Source organism: Jaculus jaculus, chromosome 16 (genome assembly GCF_020740685.1).
Source record: "Jaculus jaculus isolate mJacJac1 chromosome 16, mJacJac1.mat.Y.cur, whole genome shotgun sequence".
Classification (NCBI taxonomy): domain Eukaryota; kingdom Metazoa; phylum Chordata; class Mammalia; order Rodentia; family Dipodidae; genus Jaculus; species Jaculus jaculus.
In genome coordinates, this window is record NC_059117.1 from 34574618 (window position 1) to 34595177 (window position 20560).

At 41.0% G+C, this 20560-nt stretch overlaps 1 protein-coding gene across 1 annotated transcript in view; it reads left to right on the forward strand.

Moving 5' to 3' along the window:
- LOC101608958 (dynein axonemal heavy chain 11) overlaps nucleotides 1-20560 on the forward strand; it is a 165579-nt gene that overhangs the window by 99618 nt on the left and 45401 nt on the right. The window contains exon 24 of the mRNA XM_045135855.1: nucleotides 714-949. Within this exon, the coding sequence (XP_044991790.1) occupies nucleotides 714-949 (236 nt within the window). The remainder of the gene's footprint in view (nucleotides 1-713; nucleotides 950-20560) is intronic.

A 20560-nucleotide genomic window follows, 5' to 3' on the forward strand; every position in this document is an offset into this window, starting at 1 on the left:
CGTCACCTTCACGTTGCTGTCACAAAGCGCCCGACTGAAAGCAGCTTGTGGGAGGAGAGGGCTTATTTTGGCTTACAGACTCCAGGGGCAGCTCCATCATGGCAGGGGAAACAATGACATGAGCAGAAGTGAGACATCACCTCCGCCACAGCAGTTAGACGATAGAAAGAGGAGAGTGAGCTGGATTCCAGCAAGGGAGAGCTGGCTAAAACACCCTAAGACTACCCCTAACAACACACCTCTTCCACTCAGGCTCCAATTCCCAACTTAGGTACCTAACATTCAGAACACACGTGTTTATAGGGAACACTTAAGTCAAACCACCACACTGCTGTTATTCTTGTTGCCTAATTCCCTCTCACTTGGTTGAAATAGTATAGATAGGTAGGTAGGTTTTGTGTGTGTGTGTGTGTGTGTGTGTGTGTGTGTGTGTGTGTGTGTGTCAGAGTCCCTTTCAATTGAAGCTGAGAGATGCAGTTACTAAAGCAGACATTCAGCCCACAGTTGGGTGGGTTCTGAAAGGTAAAGACAGGGCCATTCAGGTCACATTGGATTTGAAGGTGAGAGACACTATTGGTTACTGGGGGTCACTAGAAAATTCTCATGTGTTCCCTAAAGTTTTGTCCTTGGGCTTGGGTCTGATCTTGTTTCCCATGATGCGTCTTCCACTTCTGCAGTGATCCCAGCTGATTGTATTCACCCTTGCCTTCAAGGTTTCCATCCCTATAACGGAAGCCCTGGACGTGATTGCCACACTGACAGATGATGCTACAGTTGCCACCTGGAATAATGAGGGACTACCCAGTGATAGGATGTCAACCGAGAATGCCACCATCCTAACGTACTGTGAGCGGTGGCCCCTGATGATAGATCCTCAACAACAGGGAATTAAGTGGATCAAGAAAAAGTATGGAACTGACCTAAAAGTCACACATTTAGGCCAGAAAGGGTATGTGTGTTTTGACTGGAATGTTATGAAGTGGGTCTGATTTTTAGAGTCTTGGCATTTGACCTTTCCACCACTTAAAAATATTGTTTAAAATTTGTATTCATTTATTTCACAGAGAAAAGAAAAGAGACACAGAGAGAATGGGCATGTCAGAGCCTCCAGCCACTACAAACAAACTCCAGACACATGCGTCACCTTGTGCATCTGGCTTCTATGGGTCCTGGGGAATTGAACCTGGGTCCTTTGACTTTGCAGGCAAGCACCTTAACTGCTAACCCATCTCTCTAGCCCCTCTGCCATTTTAAAGTGTCAGTTTGGAGCTATTTATCTCTTTGAAGGCTCATGTTTCATATAAATTAACTCTATTGAAAGATGGCTTAGTGGTTAAGCACTTGCCTACAAAGCCAAAGGACCCAGGTTAAATTCCCCAGGACCCATGTAAGCTAAATGCACAAGGGGGCGCAGGGGTCTGGAGTTCATTTGCAGTTGCTGGAGGCCCTGGCACACCATTCTCTCTCTCCCTTCCTCCCTCCCTCTCTCTCTCTCTTTCTCTCTCTCCCTGCCCATTTCTCTCTCAAATAAATAAAATAATTTTTTTAAAAAGACGGGCATTTATATTAGGCAACATCCAATTACTTGGAGGAAAAGCATCATGTTGAGGAATAGAGCAAACACTGTACCTGAGAGGAAAATGCATATATATCCTAGGGATGGGAATGTGATCTATTCCTTCTTTAGAGTGCTTGGTAACACAGTATTGCCATCTGTCCTTGTAGGCTAATGATGTTCAAAGTCAAGAGTCCTAAACACATTGTGTGCCAACCGAAGGATTTGACATAGCTACAGTTCTAACACCGGAGGCCTGGTTTCTTAGGTTTCAGACTTTTTTTTTTCAGAACTGAGTATATTCAGAGATTTGTGTCACAGGATCCTCATGACAGTCCTGTCTGATGAGTAGGAAGATATTTTGCACATGGTTGTCCTTTATCCAATGTTGAATAAATTATTTGAGACCCACTAATATTACCCTTAACCCCGCCCACCCAAACTGTCCTTTCACACATAAAGTGAAATAAAAAGTGTCTGTTCATGTACTGATACAGTCCCGACTTATCTGAATAGCTGGAGGAAATGATTTCTCATAGAGATTCTTTTTGGAGAATGAGAATTCAATGAGATAATAATATACCATTTTAAGTGATTTAAATGTTTAGGGGCTGGAAAGATGGCTCAGTAGTTAAAGGCCCTTACTTGAAAAGCCTGAAGGCCTTGGTTCAGCTCCCCAGTACCTACATAGAGCCAGACATACAAAGTGGCACATGTAATTTGAGTTTGTTCTCAGCCACCCTACTCATTCATTAATTTTCTCTTTCACTCCTCTCTCTCTCTCTCCATCCTCCTCTCTGTCAAATCAATATTTTTAAAAGGTAAAAAATGTAAAACTTTGGTAAAACTGTAAGTAGTTGATATTTTAAAAGGATTCATCAGATAATTTAAATCTATTTCAAACATTGCCTATTTATTAAAGTAGCCAATTTGTACTTGGAAAATATGATTGCACAATTTCTCTTAGTTATGATACCGAATTTCTATGGGATCTAAGTTAGAATCCACCTGGGGAGCCAGGGGGCCAAGCATACTATGTTTGTTTCTAAGCTAGTTTTTTCTCACTTAAAATAGCTACATAAAATAAGCCTAATTATGTAAATAACTTTGAACATTTTTCCTGTCTTATTTTACCATTTACCATCTCAGTTTTGACTATATTTTCAGCTTTTTGAATGCCATTGAAGCGGCTTTGGCCTTTGGTGATGTCATCTTAATTGAAAATCTCAAGGAAACAATAGACCCAGTCCTTGACCCCCTGCTTGGCAGGAAAACGATTAAAAAAGGAAAGTAAGTGTGCCATGTGAGTTGGCTGGTCTCCTCTGTCTGTGGTCCCATCCTTGGGGCCAATCCCTGGGTGTCATCTTGGTAGCATTTCTGAGTCTTATCCTGAGCATCTATCTGCACCAAAGACCAGACTGCCCCCAGCATGACCCGACTTTCATACACCTGCATGGATTCAGACCTGTTTTCCTAGTTGCCAACTTACAGACAAAAAACAATGTTTTTACCAACCTAAGAATGGTTACTTCCTGTTTAGTTTACATAGCTCTCTCTGTCAGCAGTTTGCAAAACACTAAGTTATTTGCCTTGTCTCAGCATATCAACTGTATTTACTTAATATTTGTCTCTAAACAGACTTTAAATTGCCAGTGTTTTTATAGCATTTCCCTAAAACTAGAACCTCACAGAATCACGGCAGTCCTCTGCCGTCTGTCTTTGTTCTAATGGACTTAGAATAGATACAGGCATTCTAAACAAGAGTTTACCCCTGGATCTCTCAAATCGCCCACGCCACTGGTGGTAGAGCCACCAACAACAGGAAACACATTGGGCTGCATTCACAGCAATGTCAATAGCCCAAAGGCTACAAACCTATTGAGACACTGTATGTTCCAGAACATTCTTCAGGGGTGTTGAAACCATTTCCAAGAAGTCAACATGTCACTTTGCTATCAATGCATGAAGGTCAAATGCAATACTTAACATCTCTAATTAAGCCTAGGTGGGGAGAGAGAAGTATAGTGTGCCAAAAGCTCCATGGGCCATTGAGCTTCCTTCATTCAATTTTCTTTCTTTCTTTTTTCCTATTTTGTCTTGATTTGCTTAACAGAGGTATAATTTTTTTTATTGAGAGCCTTTATATATGAACATATTACAAATTGGTCATATTCCCATTGGGTTGTAGTCTTATGACCCCCCTACCCTGCGGCCATTCCACTGGGGTTCTCCCCAGTGGGGTTATTGATAATCACTCTGGGGTCCAGGAACGCACCAGTCAGTGTCTGTGGGGCCGGGGTGAGGGTGGGAAATGTGTCAGAGCACATCTTCTCACTCTGTGGCTCTTACATGCTTTCTTCCACAGTGTTCCCTGAGGCTTGGAGGACATGTTGTTTCTTTAGTGCTGAGCTCTCAGCAGCCTCTGGTTTTCTGCTTTGATGAGTCTTGAGTCTCTTCAGTGTCTACAGCCATCTCCCTAGGGAAAGTTCCCTGGCCAGCAGTGAGACCAGCACTCATATTTAATTCATCACTTCTGTAATGTTTCCTGAGCCCTGGCAGATGTGATAGAGATAACTTATCTCTTGTTAGGCAGTTGGCTATCTTTATGTGTCATTTTGGTGGGTCTTGAACCTTCCTGGTATTTGCTGACATCTGTAAAAAGCAGATTCACTAGCCAAGAGTGAGAGTAGCATGGATCACAATAGATAGAGACATGTAGTAGACTTTTTGATGGTTATAGCTTTTCCTTTTAGCCAAAGAACAGTGGAAGTTTACCTCTGGGGTATATGACTTTCCAAGCCATAGGCTTCGTGCTTGATCCTCAGTGACAGGCATAAATTCCCTTCCATGGAGTAGGCCTCATATTCAATCAGAGAGCAGTTTATTACTTAAAATTTATGTGCCACTATTGCACCAGATAGTACATTTTGCCTGCCTAGTGGCTTTTAAACTTTGCAGATCCACTGCTTGTTCACACTGTTTGTGTCTTTCACCTCCCTGCTCAGCTCACATAGCACTTGCCCACACTGTGAGAGCTCGCTGTCAGGGAACTGACTTCCATCTCAATTCCAGCATGATCGCCCAATGTCCTATGGCTAAATCCTGTGCTGTCTTACCACTGAGTTCTGGTGGGTAACCAAGTGTTTTAACAATGGTCTGCATTGTTTGGGTGGGCAATAGTTCACTATGGGGGATAGCCCAATTATGACCCTGGGATTTACCAGCAACAACATATGGTTTACAGTAAAGCTTTCTCCACTCCTGCTACTCCTCTATTGCAGAGGTGTAATTTTAAAACTTCCCTAAACCTATTCTTCTTTTTTGTTTTTAATTACTTTTTTATGAGAGAGAGAGAGAAAGGGAGGGAGAGAACTGGCACGCCAAGGCCTCCAACCACTGCATTTGAACTGCAGACATGTGCACCCCTTTGTGCACATGTGCAGCCTTGTGTGCTTGCATCACATTGTGTGTCTGCCTTATGTGGGACATGGAAAGTTGAACATGAGTCCTGAGGCTTTGCGGGCAAGGGGTTTAACCGCTAAGCCATCTCTCCAGCCCCAGCCCATTCTTCTCTAACACCCACCCTCTGTCTCTAAGGTGTCTGTCTGCTTTTTCATCCCTAGAGTTTTCCCATCAACTAAAGTAGGACATGGGTCTCCTTAAGGGTGACTGTTTAGTGTCTGTGATAGTTTGAATGTATGTCCCCCATAGATCTAGGTGTTTTATTAAAGCTTGTATCTTGGATTTCCAGCAGGTGGCTGGAAGAGGTGTCATAGGGGGTGGATCCTGTGGCCCAGCCCCACGGTGTGTTTGGGAATGGATCTAATTCCAGCCCAAAGATATAAGAGAGCAGGTGGAGTTCTGTCTTGAGTCCCTGCTGCTTATTTCCTGTTCATGCTTGTTACTTTTGTTTATTTTTCTTTTTTTTTTTTTTTTGTAGGGTCTCACTCTAGCCCAGGTTGACCTGGAATTCACTCTATAGTCCCAGGGTGGCCTCAAACTCATGGTGATCCTCTTACCTCTGCCTCCCAAGCACTGAGATTGAAGGTGTGTGACACCACACCTGGCTACCTTTTGTTTATTTAAAAAAAAAAATTTTATTTACTTACCTGAGAGAAAAAGAGCAGATAGAGAATGAGCATGCCAGGGCCTGCAGCCACTACAAACAACTTCCAGACACATGTGCCACCTTGTGCAACTGGCTTGCTAGGAAATCAAACTTGGGGCCTTCGGTGGGATTATTTAGGGAGATACTGTACACTTCAAGTTCAGAGTATCCTTTCTTCATATGAGATAAATGGAGACCAAGAGTTTAATGTTTCCTTGGATGCCTTAATTGCTAAGCCATCTCTCCAGCCCCTACTTTTGGGTTTTATGGGTTGTTGTTCACTGCCTGTGTGTAAGTTTGATGTATACAGCTTCTGTAGCACTGAAGATGCTTCCCCTGTATCCATAAATTTGAAACAAACCCCTTCCTCCCATAAGCTGCTTCTGGCCTGGCTGTTCATCCCAGCAACGTGAAGCGGTCTTTAGCCAAATTTTGTAGCATTTCTCTACAGCTCACCAAGTAAATCGATTTAGAGTGACTGACAACTTATAATTGTTTAATAAACCAAAATTTACCCAAACATGCATTTAGAACAATCTAATAAGCTATCTGACAAACTGTAACTCTTAACATAAATATAATTGTACCTTTGTCTGATGTGTTTAAAAATGTAGTGCAAAATCTTGAATGTCACAAAGTAAAACTCCTCGTTATTAAGACGTTGACTCTATTATGAAAACCTAAAATCCTTGTCAGTGAAATATGTATTCTCTGAACTTTAACTTCAACTTTCAATAGCATAATTTATGTCTAGGAAATTTGATGGTGCTCTATCACATATGTATTTGGATAATCTGAAATTCCCAGGACTGAAAAGTTTGAGTTGCAATTTTTCCTCAGTATGAATGGAATTACGGATCAGTGAGGAGTCTATAAACCTTGCTTTCAGAAACAAAAGCAAACACAGTGATGCCCAGAGCAGGAGAAGCCAGGGAGACAGGAGTTAATATCAGCTCATGGTTATTGATCAGACAGCATTGGTGGGGGGAAAGGAAGGAGCACGGGTGATTTCCAGTCTTCTGACCAGTAAGTGATGGTGTGATTTATGGAGAGGTGTGTTATGGGAGTAAGAGTAGGTGTGGGGAAAGAGCTAATGATTTCTCTCATTAGACATTGAAAGATTACAGTTTCTTTTTAAGCATCCCCAAAAGAAAGTCTAAGAAGCAGTGGATATGTGAATGCAGAGCTTAATAAGGAGCTTGGCTGAACAAAGGGGGAGGGAAGTAGCATAGAGAAGTAGCTAAACCATCTCCTGAGTGGGATTATTTAGGGAGATACTGTACACTTCAAGTTCAGAGTATCCTGTCTTCAAATGAGATAAATAGAGACCAAGAGCTTAATGTTTCCTTGGATGCCGTTGAACATAGAAAGTTTAGGACGTGAAGACTTCATTTATTTATGTATATATTTATTCATGTGTTTTTTTCCCTCTATGTTGCTTGTTGGTGTTTTAAATTTTTATTTGCATGAGTGTGAGAGGATGCTAGGCCACTTTCTGCTGCAAATGAATGCCAGACCCTTACACTTCGTTTTGCATCTAGCTTATATCAGTAGTTTAGGAATTAAACCCAGACCTGCAGGCTTTTACAAGCAAGCACTTTTGACCACTGAATAATCTCCCCAACCAGCCTTTTTTTTTTTTTTTTTAAGACAAGATCTATTGTATCCCAGGCTGGCTTCCACACTGTCTGTGTGGCCAAGGATGACCTTGAACTCTCCATCCTCTTGCCTTTACTTCCCAAGTGCTGAGATTACAGACCTGCCCCAGCACACCTGGCCAGTTGCCTAACTAGCCTGTCATTGAATAGGTTCTTCCATCTTTTAGTAGACATCCTGGGAATGCTACTTTGCCATTCAGACTCTTCCTCCTCCACTTACTTGCTATTCCTCTTAAACATTATATATTTCCCATCAGTGTTTTGGAATCTATGCTTACACACACACCCTGATCTTTCCTTCTTCATGTAGACTAAACTAATGAGTTTGCAGCCATTCTCTGCTCAATTGTCTCCAAGCCAGAGTGGCAAAATACTTGTGCCTCTGTCCTCACTCACCTATTGGTACTGCTGAGTTTCCTTTTGCCAGTCTCCCTTTCATCACCTCCTTCACATAGCTCATTGCCCCTCTTACAATGTGTTGGGATGTTTTGTTTTCTTAAGCTGTTATTTCTACAAATTACAAATCCACTCTATTCTGGATTTAATTTCTGTTTAAAAAAATACAAGTTAAATTTTAAAATCAAGTGGAAATTTTAATTTTCCATATGTAATGCCTCTCAGCATATTCTATCACTCATCATTTTGCCTTTTTTGTTCATGTTCTTGTAAGATTAACTATTTTTTAATTTTTATTTATTAATGTGAGAGTGACAGAGAGAGAGAGAGAAAGAGACAGATAGAGAGAGAGAGAATGGGTGCGCCAGGGCCTCCAGCCACTGCAAACGAACTCCAGATGTGTACGCCCCCTTGTACATCTGGCTAACATGGGTCCTGGGGAATCGAGCCTTGAACTGGGGTCCTTAGGCTTCACAGGCAAGCGCTTAACTGCTAAGCCATCTCTCCAGCCCAAGTAATTATTTTTTTACTCTTACATGTTTGAAACTCATTATAAGGTCTTTGTGGAGAAAAATCATGCATTGTTTATCTCTTAACAACATGGTACAGAAGTTACCTTAACATTACTGGGACAGGATACCTAACCAGAAGAGGCTTATGGAAGGACAAGGTTTATTCCAGATTAAAGTTTCAAGGGAAAGTTTCATGATAGTGGAAATGCATAGTTGAAGCAGACTGCTGGGCATCACGTCTTCACACATCAGCAGAGAGGAGGCAGCAAGTAGGGCTGGGGGCTGGTGGGGGGAACACTGCAAGACACGCCTCCTCAAGTAAGGTTACTCCTCCCAAAGGCTTCACCAGCTGAGGATTAAGTATGGGCTTAATCAAAATCATATGATACTCTGGGAACATTTTGCATTCAAATCATCACGGATAGATGGTTAACCAGAACAAAATGGAGCAATAAGAGAGTTGAGTTTGCAGGCTGGTGAGGTAGCACAGTTGGTAAAGTGCTTACCTTGCAAACATGAGGACCTGAGGTCAAATCCCATGATCCATGCAAAAATGCCAGGCACAATGGCACACACTTCTCATCCCGGCACTGGGGATGCAGACATGGGAAGATCCCTAGAGCTCACCAGCCAGCCAGTCTAGACTAATAGGTAAGCCACAGGCTGATGAGAGACCCTGTCTCAAAGGAGGTAAATTACATATCTGAGAATGACACCTGAAGTTGTCTCCTAGCCTCCACATGTGTGTGCGTACATGTGCACACACACTTGAACACACATGCTCATATACCATACATGCAAAAAAAAAAAAAAAAAGAATATAAAGCTTCATTTCTGGTACTATGGCAGATTAGTTACATGAATACTGAAAAAAGCAAATATGGTACTTAAAATATTAAAGAAAACTTTTGAAATATATCACTGAGAGAACTGGAAAAAAGGGACACCAAAGCTGGCCTTCCTTCTGCAGGCTCCTGATAAAACTGAAGAAGTCCTGGGCTTCTGTTTTGATGACTGTACAGAGGCTAGACATGCTAGGGCCTATTTTAGGGTGAGTAGTCTGCTAAGAGATTCCTATATGAAGCTATAAGCCAACTCCTCCAAGGGCTGGCATTATTTAAAAGTAATTAACAACAATATTGTACCAGGAAAAGTCTCCTTTCTTTAACACAGGGAATAGGCAAAGAAAATATCCCCTGAGAATTTCCAATCAGAAACTTCCATTTTTTGAAAGCACATGATTTTTAACTCATTTTCCCTAAACAACTTTTCCCAATAATTTATTATAAAGTGGCTTTGTGTTGATCATGCCTCAATAAATTTGACAGACTCAAAACTTTTATTAGGAATAATAAATCCAAATCCTATGGAATTATTAAAGATACAGTTCCAAAGAACATTAACTTACAGGCAAAATACAAAAAAGCACACAAAGATGTGAGGCACTAGCAGCATAAACTGAGAGAACCCTAGTCTTATTGTTGTCTTTTAATTTTTCTTTTATTAATAAAAATGTGGGGGCTGGAGAGATGGCTTAGTGGTTAAGGTGCTTGCGAAGGACCCATTTTCAACTCCCCAGATCCCACATAAGCCAGATGCACAAAGTGATACATGAGCAAGATCGCTCATGCACACAAGGTGACACACACGTCTGGAGTTCAGTTGCAGTGGCTGGATGCCCTGGTGTGCCAATTCTTTCTCTCTGTCTCATAAAAAGGCCAGTCTGTTAGGCTTGCCTCAAAAAAAAAAAAAAAAAAAAACCCTGTGATTAGTCTCTTAGATGATCTATATATTAACTTTGTTTTTTTTTTTTCCATTCAGTGTCTCATCATATTCATTTAAGTTTGGTTTCTTATCTGCCATGCACACTTTATCTTATTTTCAGCATTAGTTTGAATACTTTAAAAAAAAATCTATCTTGGGGTTGGAGAGATGGCTTAGTGGTTAAGGCATTTGCCTGAAAAGCCAAAGGATCCCAGTTCGATTCTCCAGGACCCACAGAAGCCAGATGCACAAGGGGGTACATGTTTCTGGAGTTTGTTTGCAGTGGCTGAAGGCCCTGGTGTGCCCATTCTTTCTCTCTCTCTCTCTCTGCCTCTTTCTCTGTCTCTCTTAAATAAATAAATAAATAAATAAGAGAGCCCATCTCCTTTAAAAAAAAATGTATCTTTCCATCATTTCAATAGGACTTGGCAAAGTAATGAAACATAATACAATGCTTAGCCCCTGTGTTGAGGAAGGCACATGTGCATCTTCAAGAATCTTCTAAGTAGCATGATATGCATGAGGTTTATACACAAATGTATTGTTGTGGAAATACTATGGCGAAACATGGTTCAAGTCTTAGTCTACCAGATTCTAGTTTTGAGCAAGTTATTTGTCCTGCTTTTCAGTGTTTAGAATCTTTTTTTACTCTGGCAAGGATAAAGATCAAAGAAATGGCACTCAACATATGTTCTTAGCCAGTGATAGGTATAATGTGGAGTGAGGAAGAGCCAGAGCTACTGAGACAGGACTTTGTTGAATTCAGCGATGGGAACTAATCACAGGTGGAGCCCTGAGACAGATCAGCAAAATGTTGGGGTGGAGTTGATTTCATCAGTCAAGTCCTTTGACATTTGAATTAGCTTCTAGAAGGTATAGAGAGTATGCATTTTGTTTATTACATTTTTTGGTATTTAATATGATACTAAAATATTTGGTACAGGGCTGGGGAGATGGCTCAGTAGTTCCAGGGGACTGCTTGCAAAGCTTGTCTACCCTGGTTCAATTCACCAGCATACATGTAAAGCCCAGCATCTAGCATTCACATAAAGCCAGATGCAAAAAGCAAATGCATGTGTCTGGCACTCATTTGCAAGAGGCCCTGGCATGGACACGTGCACAAATAATTTAAAGAATACTTGGTATGTAAAATTTAAAAACATAATGATACTATGTATTTGCCATTCACATTATCAATTTTCTTTAAAAAAAAAAAAAACTGCTCAGGCTAGAGAGATGGCTTAACATTTAAGTGCTTACCTGTGAAGCCTAACGACCCTGGTTCGAGGCTTGATTCCCCAGGACCCACGTAAGCCAGATGCACAAGGTGGCGCATGCATTTGGAGTTTGTTTGCAGTGGCTGGAGGCCCTGGCATGCCCATTCTCTATCTATCTGCCTCTTTTTTTTTTTTTTTGTCACTCTCAAATAAATAAATAAAAATAGAAATAATTTTTTTTAAGTTTCTTACTAGTTTGCATCATCTCAGTTTTCTTTAATTATTTACTTACTTATTACAGACAGCAAGAGAGAAAGAGGTACAAAGAGAGAGAGAATGGGTGTGTCAGGGCCTCCAGCCACTGCAAACTTGGGTTTTTGGTTTTGCAGGCAGATACATTAACCACTATGCCTTGTCTCCAGCCCAACTCATTATCAGTTTTCTTTAAGCCACTCTATGTCCCCCCACTTTCCCATTCTGCTTCTTCCTTCTAATGTAATCTGTTTATCGCTTCACTATTCACAATAGTTTTATGATCTGTGTATAATTCTAAGTGATATGTTACTTAGCTTTGCTTTACTTGGGTCTATCAGTTACTTTCTCTTCATGGGCCAAAACCCTCCAAACACATTGAAGGCAGGAGACATAGCTCAGCCTTTCAGTGCACTTCCTTCACACGCAAGAGGGCCCAAGAAGGCCGGAGTTCAAATCTCCAGATCCCATAGAAAATAGGGTATAGCCCCACGTTCTTGTAACCCCAGTTCCAGAGGGGACTTCAGAGAACTCACAAGCTCTGGAATTAGACTCAGACTCAAAACAATACCAGGCAGAAGAACGACGGAGCTTGATACCGGCCAGTCCGTTCTGGCAAGCACACAGGCCCTGCAAAGGCATATATGTCTGCACACCCCACACATACACATCGCTGCACTCATACATGCACACACCACATACACACACGGGCGCGCACACACACACACTCTCGAACAAAACTGAAAAAAATATTTAAAAACAGAGACAGACTTCAAAAAAAAAATACTTGGGCTGGAGACATGGCTTAGTGGTTAAGGCATTTGCCTGCAAAGCCTAAGGATCCAGGTTCCATTCCCCAGGACCCATGTAAGCCAGCTGCACATGGTAGAGCATGCATCTGGAGTTCATTTGCAGTGGCTAGAAGCCCTAGCCCCTTCGTTCTCTCTCTAAAATAAATAAAACTAATTTTTTTTTTTTGAAGTAGGTTCTCACTTTAGTCCAGGCTGACCTGGAATTCACCATGCAGTCTCAGGGTGGCCTCAAACTAACTCATGGCAATCCTCCTATCTCTGCCTCCCAAGTGCTGGGATTAAAGGCGTGTGCCACCATGCCCAGCTAAAATAATTTTTTTTTTTTAATTCACACATGCACACTTTAAGGGGGACATGGGAAAAATAAAACTAGATTGGTAGAAATAGAGAATCTTTGTCTTTGTTTAATTCACGAAGTACAATTGAGAGGAAAAAGAAATGGAGAAATACTGCAGTGGCTGTGTAGTGGAGATGCCCGTTTACAGTGCTATTGTGGAAACAGGAGGGGCCAGCTTTACCTTGCTCTATCCCAAGCTATCTTACATGTTTGCAAATTTCCCAGGAGGTCTTTCTGTCTGGTCTCTGAGGCTGAACATTTGGCTTCAGTTTGTGTGTCCCGTTTCCTTTCCATATTAGTCTCTGCAATAACCTGTGGGGTTACTAAAGTTTTCCTTTATATTGCAAAGACAAGACAGTATTGAGAAACCAGGAAAAGGAGGTGTTAAACCCGGGAGGTTTGCAAAGTGATGTGTTCCCCCGAAAGCCTTTATCATACTCTGGAATGCAGAGGGGACAGCGCCTCCTGTGAGGAGGAAAAAAATCCCTCACCAAGTTTTCGCTGCTAATGGTATTTTTATTTATTTTGGTTGTTTATCTTAGGGGCCTTTTTAAAACCACTGTTAGTTTATTCTCACTAATAATGACTGTCTGAGAAATGCCTGTGATAGATATAGCATAGTCCAAAAGTTGAAGTTCATTAATAATTGGAATGTTGTGGAGTATGAAGTAATGAATACTAATTACTCCTTTCATGTCTGACAGCTCCCTGTAGACCAATACATCAGCCCAGACTTTAATTTGGTTCGAGTAATGGTTTCATCAATAGCGCATTAAATCTGTGTTTGAGAAGATCTACAGTTGAACCTGACCCCCACGGTAGATACCTCTGTCATAAAATGGCCACAGGCTAGCAACAGCTGGATAATTAAATCCACCTAACTCCAGACAATCCTAATTTTGTGTAAAATATATCTTATCGTACTAATCGACAGAAAACATATCAGGGAAGATTTATCAAAATGTATTTTTTCCCAAAGCAAATTTACTGGCTTACATATTAGAAAAGTTGCTGATCTGTGAAGCATCTTTATAAAATTATCTCTCTTTAATTTTTCACATCCCCAAATATTGCTGAAGTCACTTTTGAACCTTAACCTTAGTGCAAGATGAAATTCATTTGTTCCTACATAAATATATTTTAAAATATTTATTCTATATTTACTTGTCATGTAGCTATTCTTTTTAACAAATGTCTGCCGTAGAAAGACCTCTAAAACTGGCTAATGGAAATATTAGTTACCTGATATAAATTTTCATCTTTATAGACATCATATCATAATAGTAAAGGGGAAACAACCTTGTGTGAGCATTTATTCTAAATGACTGAGTTTCCTGAGTTAGAACTGAGAAGAATTGTTTTGTTGCTCAGTTCCAAGTTTATTAAATATTACTATGTTGGCGGTGAGTTACGACTGTATTAGGTCAATGGTAGATCTTTTCAAGTGACTTATTTAAATAAATTGATGATGAGGTTCAGGGCAGAGCACATTAAGTTGGATTGTTCAGTGTGGAAACATGATTTTAAAGAAACTCGAGAGGCATGCACTTCCCTCATTGTGTCCTGTGGGTACACCTTACTATATTTGAAAGTTTATTCCTGTTTTTAATATTTTTTTAATTTTTATCTACTCATATATACTTATGAGCAAAGGAGGGAGATACATAGATAGAGAGAGAGAGAGAGAGAATGGGCACAACAGGGCCTCCAACCACTGCAAAAGAACTCCAGATACATGTGCCACCATGCACATCTAGCTTATGTGGGTTCTGGGGTATAGAACCTGGTTCTTAAGGCTTTTCAGGCAAGTGCCTTAAACACTAAGCCATCTCTCCAGCCATGTTCCTGCTTTTTTTTGTAATAGAACTTAGCATTCTTGTCTCTCCTAGCTTTTAAACTCAGAATAAAATGTTATTAAAGAAAACCCTGCTACTAAAGGGTTTTCCATTCCCAACTTAAGTGGAGCCTATGATGATAATCAAGTGTCATATTCAAGGTCTGCAGGTCACTTTATCGGAAAATACCAAACTAGACCGTGGACTAACAAACAAAAAAGAAAACTTAGATTCTTTTCTTCAGAACAGCAATATTTAAAAAAAAAAAAAAATTGCCGGGCATGGTGGCGCATGCCTTTAATCCCAGCACTCGGGAGGCAGAGGTAAGAGGATCGTCGTGAGTTCGAGACTATCCTGAGACTACACAGTGAATTCCAGGTCAGCCTGAGCTAGAGTAAGACCCTGCCTCAAAAAAACATAAAACAAACAAACAAACAAACAAAAGCAAACATTAATAGGCTCAGAAACCTGTCTTTGATACCATGTGATAGTATTTAAATGTTGGGGTGTTTGCGGGCTGTGTGTGTTCATCAAAAGAAAAGAAGCTGCTATGATTTTCTTTTTTATGTATTTTTTTCCATGCAGTGCTACCTGGAGTTCCACAGCATCAATCTTTTTTCTTTTACTTTTTAAAACTCTAATTGAAATTTGCTTTCTCTTCAAAGGACATGTTGGTTATATTGACTGTATCAAGCTAGACAATGGACTTGTTTCTATTCAGGACTTCCTTTCTTGCCTTGAGCATCTTGCCAGCTGTGCAGCTTTCAGCCAAAACCTTTCTTGAAGAAACGGGTTTGACCACCCAGCACAGACCTTCCTGCTGGTGTTGCTAAGTGACAGCCACACTCTCTGCCCTCTTGAGCGCCCCACACCTGAGCTTTTTGGCTACACTCTCAGCGGTAGCAGTGGGAGCTCAGGAGTCTAACCTGGAAGCTTTTCCCTTTAAGCAGCAGGGTGTGCGGTAGGGCTTTTAGCTGTCCACTGAAAAGTTGATTTCTTGAGCATGTTTCCCCCCCCAACTCATGAGACGATATTATTTACTTACTTAAAACTTACCTGTCACTGCTACCTCATGTCCAAGCTATAGTGTGAACCTTCAGTAGAATGGCACTGACTGTTTAGGCAGTTTCTCTCCAAACCCCAAACTTTAATCATTTTTTTTAATACTTTGTTGGGCTGAAGGGATGGCTTAGCAGTTAAGGCGTTTGCCTGCAAAGCCAAAGGACCTAGGTTTGAATCCCCAGGACCCACATTAGCCAGATGCACAAGGCGGCGCATGCATCTAGAGTTCGTTTGCAGTGGCTGGAGGCCCTTGCGTGCCCATTCTCTTTCTCTTTCTCTCTCTCTCTCTCTCTCTCTCTCTCTCTCTCAATAAATAAAAATTTAAAAAATATTTTTAAAAATACTTGTTTATTTGAGAGAGCGAGAAAGAAAGAGGTAGATAGAGAGAATGGGCATGTCTGGACCTCCAGCCACTGCAAACAGAATTCCAAATGCATGCACTACCTTGCGTATCTGGCTTACATGGGTAGTGAGGAATCAAACCTGGGTCTTTAGGCTTCCCAGACAGCACCTTAACCACTAAGTGATCTCTCCAGCTTTTTTTTTTTTTAAAAAAATATTATTTATTTTTATTTATTTGAGAGAGAAGCAGAGAGAGAGAAAGAGAGAGAAAATGGGCGTACTAGGACCTCCAGCCACTGCAAACGAACTCTAGATGCATGCGCCGCCTTGTGTATCTGGCTTACGTGGGTCCTGGGGAATTGAACCTGGCTACTTTGGCTTTGCAGGCCAGGCCCTTAACTACTAAGTCACCTCCCCAGTCCTCTTAAAAAGCTTTTTAAGAAAGCTGGGTATAGTGGCGCACACCTTGAATCCCAGCACTTGGGAGGGCAAGTTAGGAGGATCACCATGAGTTCGAGGCCATCCTGAGAGTGCATAGTGAATTCCAGGTCAGCCTGGGCTAGACCACGGCTCTACCTCAAAAAAAAAAAAAAAAAAAAAAAATCTTTATAAGCAAGTTCACCACAGCTGTTCCTAGTCAAGACTCCATTCTGCTACAGAAGTCTGTCTTTATCCTAAAATGGCTTTTGTTGCTTTTCATATTTGGTTTTGAGTGGCCATGAAAAATAGTGATAACTTTTTTTTTTTTGGTCCTTAGATTATCATATTAATCGAGAAATTTATTTAGGTTTTTATAACTCAAACTGGTAGTATTTTCAACAGCAACTATACTTCTGGAGAATGGTTCCAGCAAAGGTAAGAGAGACTTCTTCAGTTTCCAGATGCACATCCTAGGAACAAGAATTCTACACTATAATATCCAGTTTGTAGATTGTCATCCTTAACACTGGTGCTGTCTCTTCCAGGTCAGAGACTGTGTTCAGGAAACTCTAATAATGGAGATCAGTGTTAGTACTGGGCCGTCACTGACGTGCTTTGGAAATTAGCCAAGAAGTGCTGCCCATGCATTTTCAAAGTAATTTGAGTCCCCCCACCGTAATAATGACCTTCCATAGCTTGAAGTAATTAGACATCTTTTCATCCCGGAACATTTTTTGGCTGCAGTTTTGAATGAACTGTGAAAGAATTTCTATGTCCCCAGTGTGCCTGATTTTTACCCCCACTTAGCTTATGAAAACTGAGTTTGGGTTAATGTGAATTTGCAGAGTTATCATTTTTAGTTAAATAATTTGTTCCACCTAAATGCGGTTTTTTCTCCTGAAAGCTGAGGTTCAAACCTTAAATAAATTTAGTGACTTATTTTAACTATATGAATTATGTATTATATATATATGAATTTTAAATATATGAATTAAATAATTCACATGTATTAAATAAATACATTGACTAGAGATGACAGACCTTAGACTAGGATTGGACACTTGACAACCAGTGTTATTATCCTTCATATGCAAGGACAGAGTTGCTAACAGCAGATTGCAGGCCATGTGCTCTGAGCCATGTCTCTGTTTTCTCTCTGGGGGCCCCAGGTCGTACTGAGTCAGTCAGATTCTCACAGTATCCTCTTGTGGTCAACAGTCAGACAGGTTGACAGACCTTATAGGCTGTCTCTAAGAGTGCAAATTAGCCTGTAATGTGATACAGTGAAACAAACTGGAGTCTGGAGACCAAGGTTCTAGTCCCAGTCCTGCTACTAAGCCATGTGACCTTGGACAAGTTATCAATTCTTTGGGTCCATAAAAAGGTATCAGCCGAAGAATCTTATCGGGCCCAAAATTACAGCTCCACTAGGTAAAACAGGACGCTTTTGACTCACTCCCTGTCCTAGCCAATTAGACCACGGTGTTTGTCCTAGGAAAAATAATCTTATGTCAGTTCTGGTGTCACATAATCAGTCACTTATCACCAAATCAGAAAATCTCAAGGGGTGGCTCATTCCTTAGCGTGTGGGGGGGGGGGGGCAGATAACTGCCTTCCAGGGGCCAGTTGTGCTCCAGATTCAGAGTTTCTACCCCAACTTGATTCCCTCCATGATGCAGTGACAGGGTCCAGGATGTCCTGTTCTTGAGGCAGAGAGACTAGGAAATAGATTCAGATCTCTTCTTTAAGAAAGGAACCACAAGCCAGGCTTTGCAGGCAAGGGCCTTAAGCACTGAGCCACCTCCCCAGTCCTCTTAAAAATCTTTTTAAGAAAGCCGGGTGTGGTGGCGCACACCTTTAATCTCAGTGCTCGGGAGGCAGAGGTAGGAGGATTGCCGTAAGTTCAAGGCCACCCTGAGACTACAGAGTGAATTCCAAGTCAGTCTGGGCTAGAATGAGACCCTTCCTCGAAAAGCCAAAAAAAAAAAAAAAAAAAAGAAGGAAGAAAGGAACCACACTAAATTTCCCAGTTCTCTGTGGCTCTTCTCACCAGCTCTCCAGAGCCCATGACTTCCTTCCACATTTGGAAGCCAACCTTGAGCTCTGTGTCTTTCACAGAAACAACAAAGTGATCCTGTTTGCTTTTCCCTCCCCTCTGGTTAACTCCATGGCTTTCAGATTCTTCGTGTCCTGAGAGAGCATTCACGGTCTGTTTCATTTTCCCAGCTAGGTGATTAACCAAAAATTAACCTAGCAGCAATGATAAACCCACTGAGTCATTATGTAACTTTTGCCTTTCATAGATCATAAACACCCCATCTGAGGGTAATTTACTGTCCCTGGGAAACATAACGCTATCAAGTCATGCTTCTGAGCAAAATACAAAACCCAGTTTTATAGGCAGGCATGCGCCCCATCTACAGCAGTGCTTTCCACCCCTCTATTAACATGGGCTCCTCACGGGGAAAATCACAGCTGTCAGAGCAGATGCTCTTCTGGTTCTTGACCTGGGTGCTGTGAATGCCTCATGGTGCACCTAGGTGTGCGTAGGAGAGACAGACACAAGAGTCCATCATGCGTGTCATTCTGAGCACGTTTTGTAACTCTATTTGACTAAATATTTAACCAGTTGAAATTCCATGTGAGAAGCCCATGCTTGATGTTGGCCTTGCTCATGAATTTTTTTCTTGAAAGCTCAGTCAGGGGAGCAGTTATTTACAAAGGGTGATCATGCACACTAGTTATCGTTCTTAATGCTAATACAGGTGGTTAATAGGATCCTTCAGAGGACTGATAGCCAATAACTAAGAATGATTTTCAGTGGTTAGGAACAATGGCAGCATACAGAGATGAGCATGATACACAGAATCTAAAGAATTTACTCCTTTTTTTTTTTAAAAAAAAAGTAGCTAATCTCTACTGTAGAGAGATTCCTTGCTTAAGACCAAATACCTCCCATAGATAGTGCTCTTTACCTGAGATCCTAGAACCAGAGATGTTGCAGGTTTGAGATTTTGTGGGGGTAGATATTTTCATGTACAAAATAAGATGTCTTGGGGATATAACCCCAATATCTAGTCATGAAACCCATGCGTGTGACATGTATGCCTTTACACACATAGACTGAAGATAATTTCATACAGTGTTTTTAGTGCACTGAGTTTTGAGTATAACCCATCACATGAAGTCAGATACAGAATTTTCTACTCATTGTTGGTATTCAGAAAGTTTTGGATTTGCAGTTTAGGGATTCTCAACCTGTACATCTGTAAGTGCTTATCCATCTTGCTTGTGAATTGATTATAACACACATGTGGAATACATACAAACACACCCACACATCACGTGCATTTCAAAATTAATTCAACTACTTCCCACAGTTCCTAATTCTACCATGGTAAACACTCCCATAGACATTAGTAAAACTCTAGTCTTCATTGACTCTGTGCTCTTCTTTCACACTTAACAAGGTAAAGTGTAAAAATATTTAGATTCTCTTTTTACTTAGTGTAGGTTAATAGTTAGAACATGAAGTTTATGAAATGTGAGCATAAAACTGCTGAAAATTCATAATCCAGCAAAGGAAAATTCAAACGACTTTAAATCATAGAAGGCTGTGATAGACATTATTGAGACTAGTCACAATTATTTCAAGCTGAGATGGAGTGACAGTCAGAAAACCTTGCCATGTTCTGTAGATACAGAGAGTATAAGCTCCGGTGTCTCCTTTGTACTAGACCCCATACAGTTATTAAATGAAATCTTCCCTCTTGGAACTAAAAAGTCAACTATGCAAATCCTGAGGTCTAGGCTCAGAGCAGCTGTGAGCAAAGCCAGCAAAGATACCCTTGAAGCTTCTTGTGGGATACTGTGGTAATTTGAATAGATGTCCCCCAGTTGATTCAAAAGTTGTATTAAAGCTTGTAACTTGGAGCAGGAAAGATGACTTAGTGGTGAAAGTACTTGTCTGCAAAGCCAAAAAACCAAGGTTTGATTCCCCAGGATCCACATGAGCCAGATGCACAAGGTGGCACATGTGTCTGGAGTTCATTTGCAGTGGCCAAAGGTCCTGATGTGCCCATTCTCTCTATCTGCCTCTTCCTCTCTCTCCCTCTCTCTCTCAAATAAATAAATAAAAATAAGAAAAAAAATTTTAAAGCTTATAACTGGCTGGGCGTGGTGGCACATACCTGTAATCCCAGTACTCAGGAGGCAGAGATAGGAGGATCACCATGAGTTCAAGGCCAACCTCAGACCATATAGTGAATTACAGGTCAGCCTGTGCCAAAG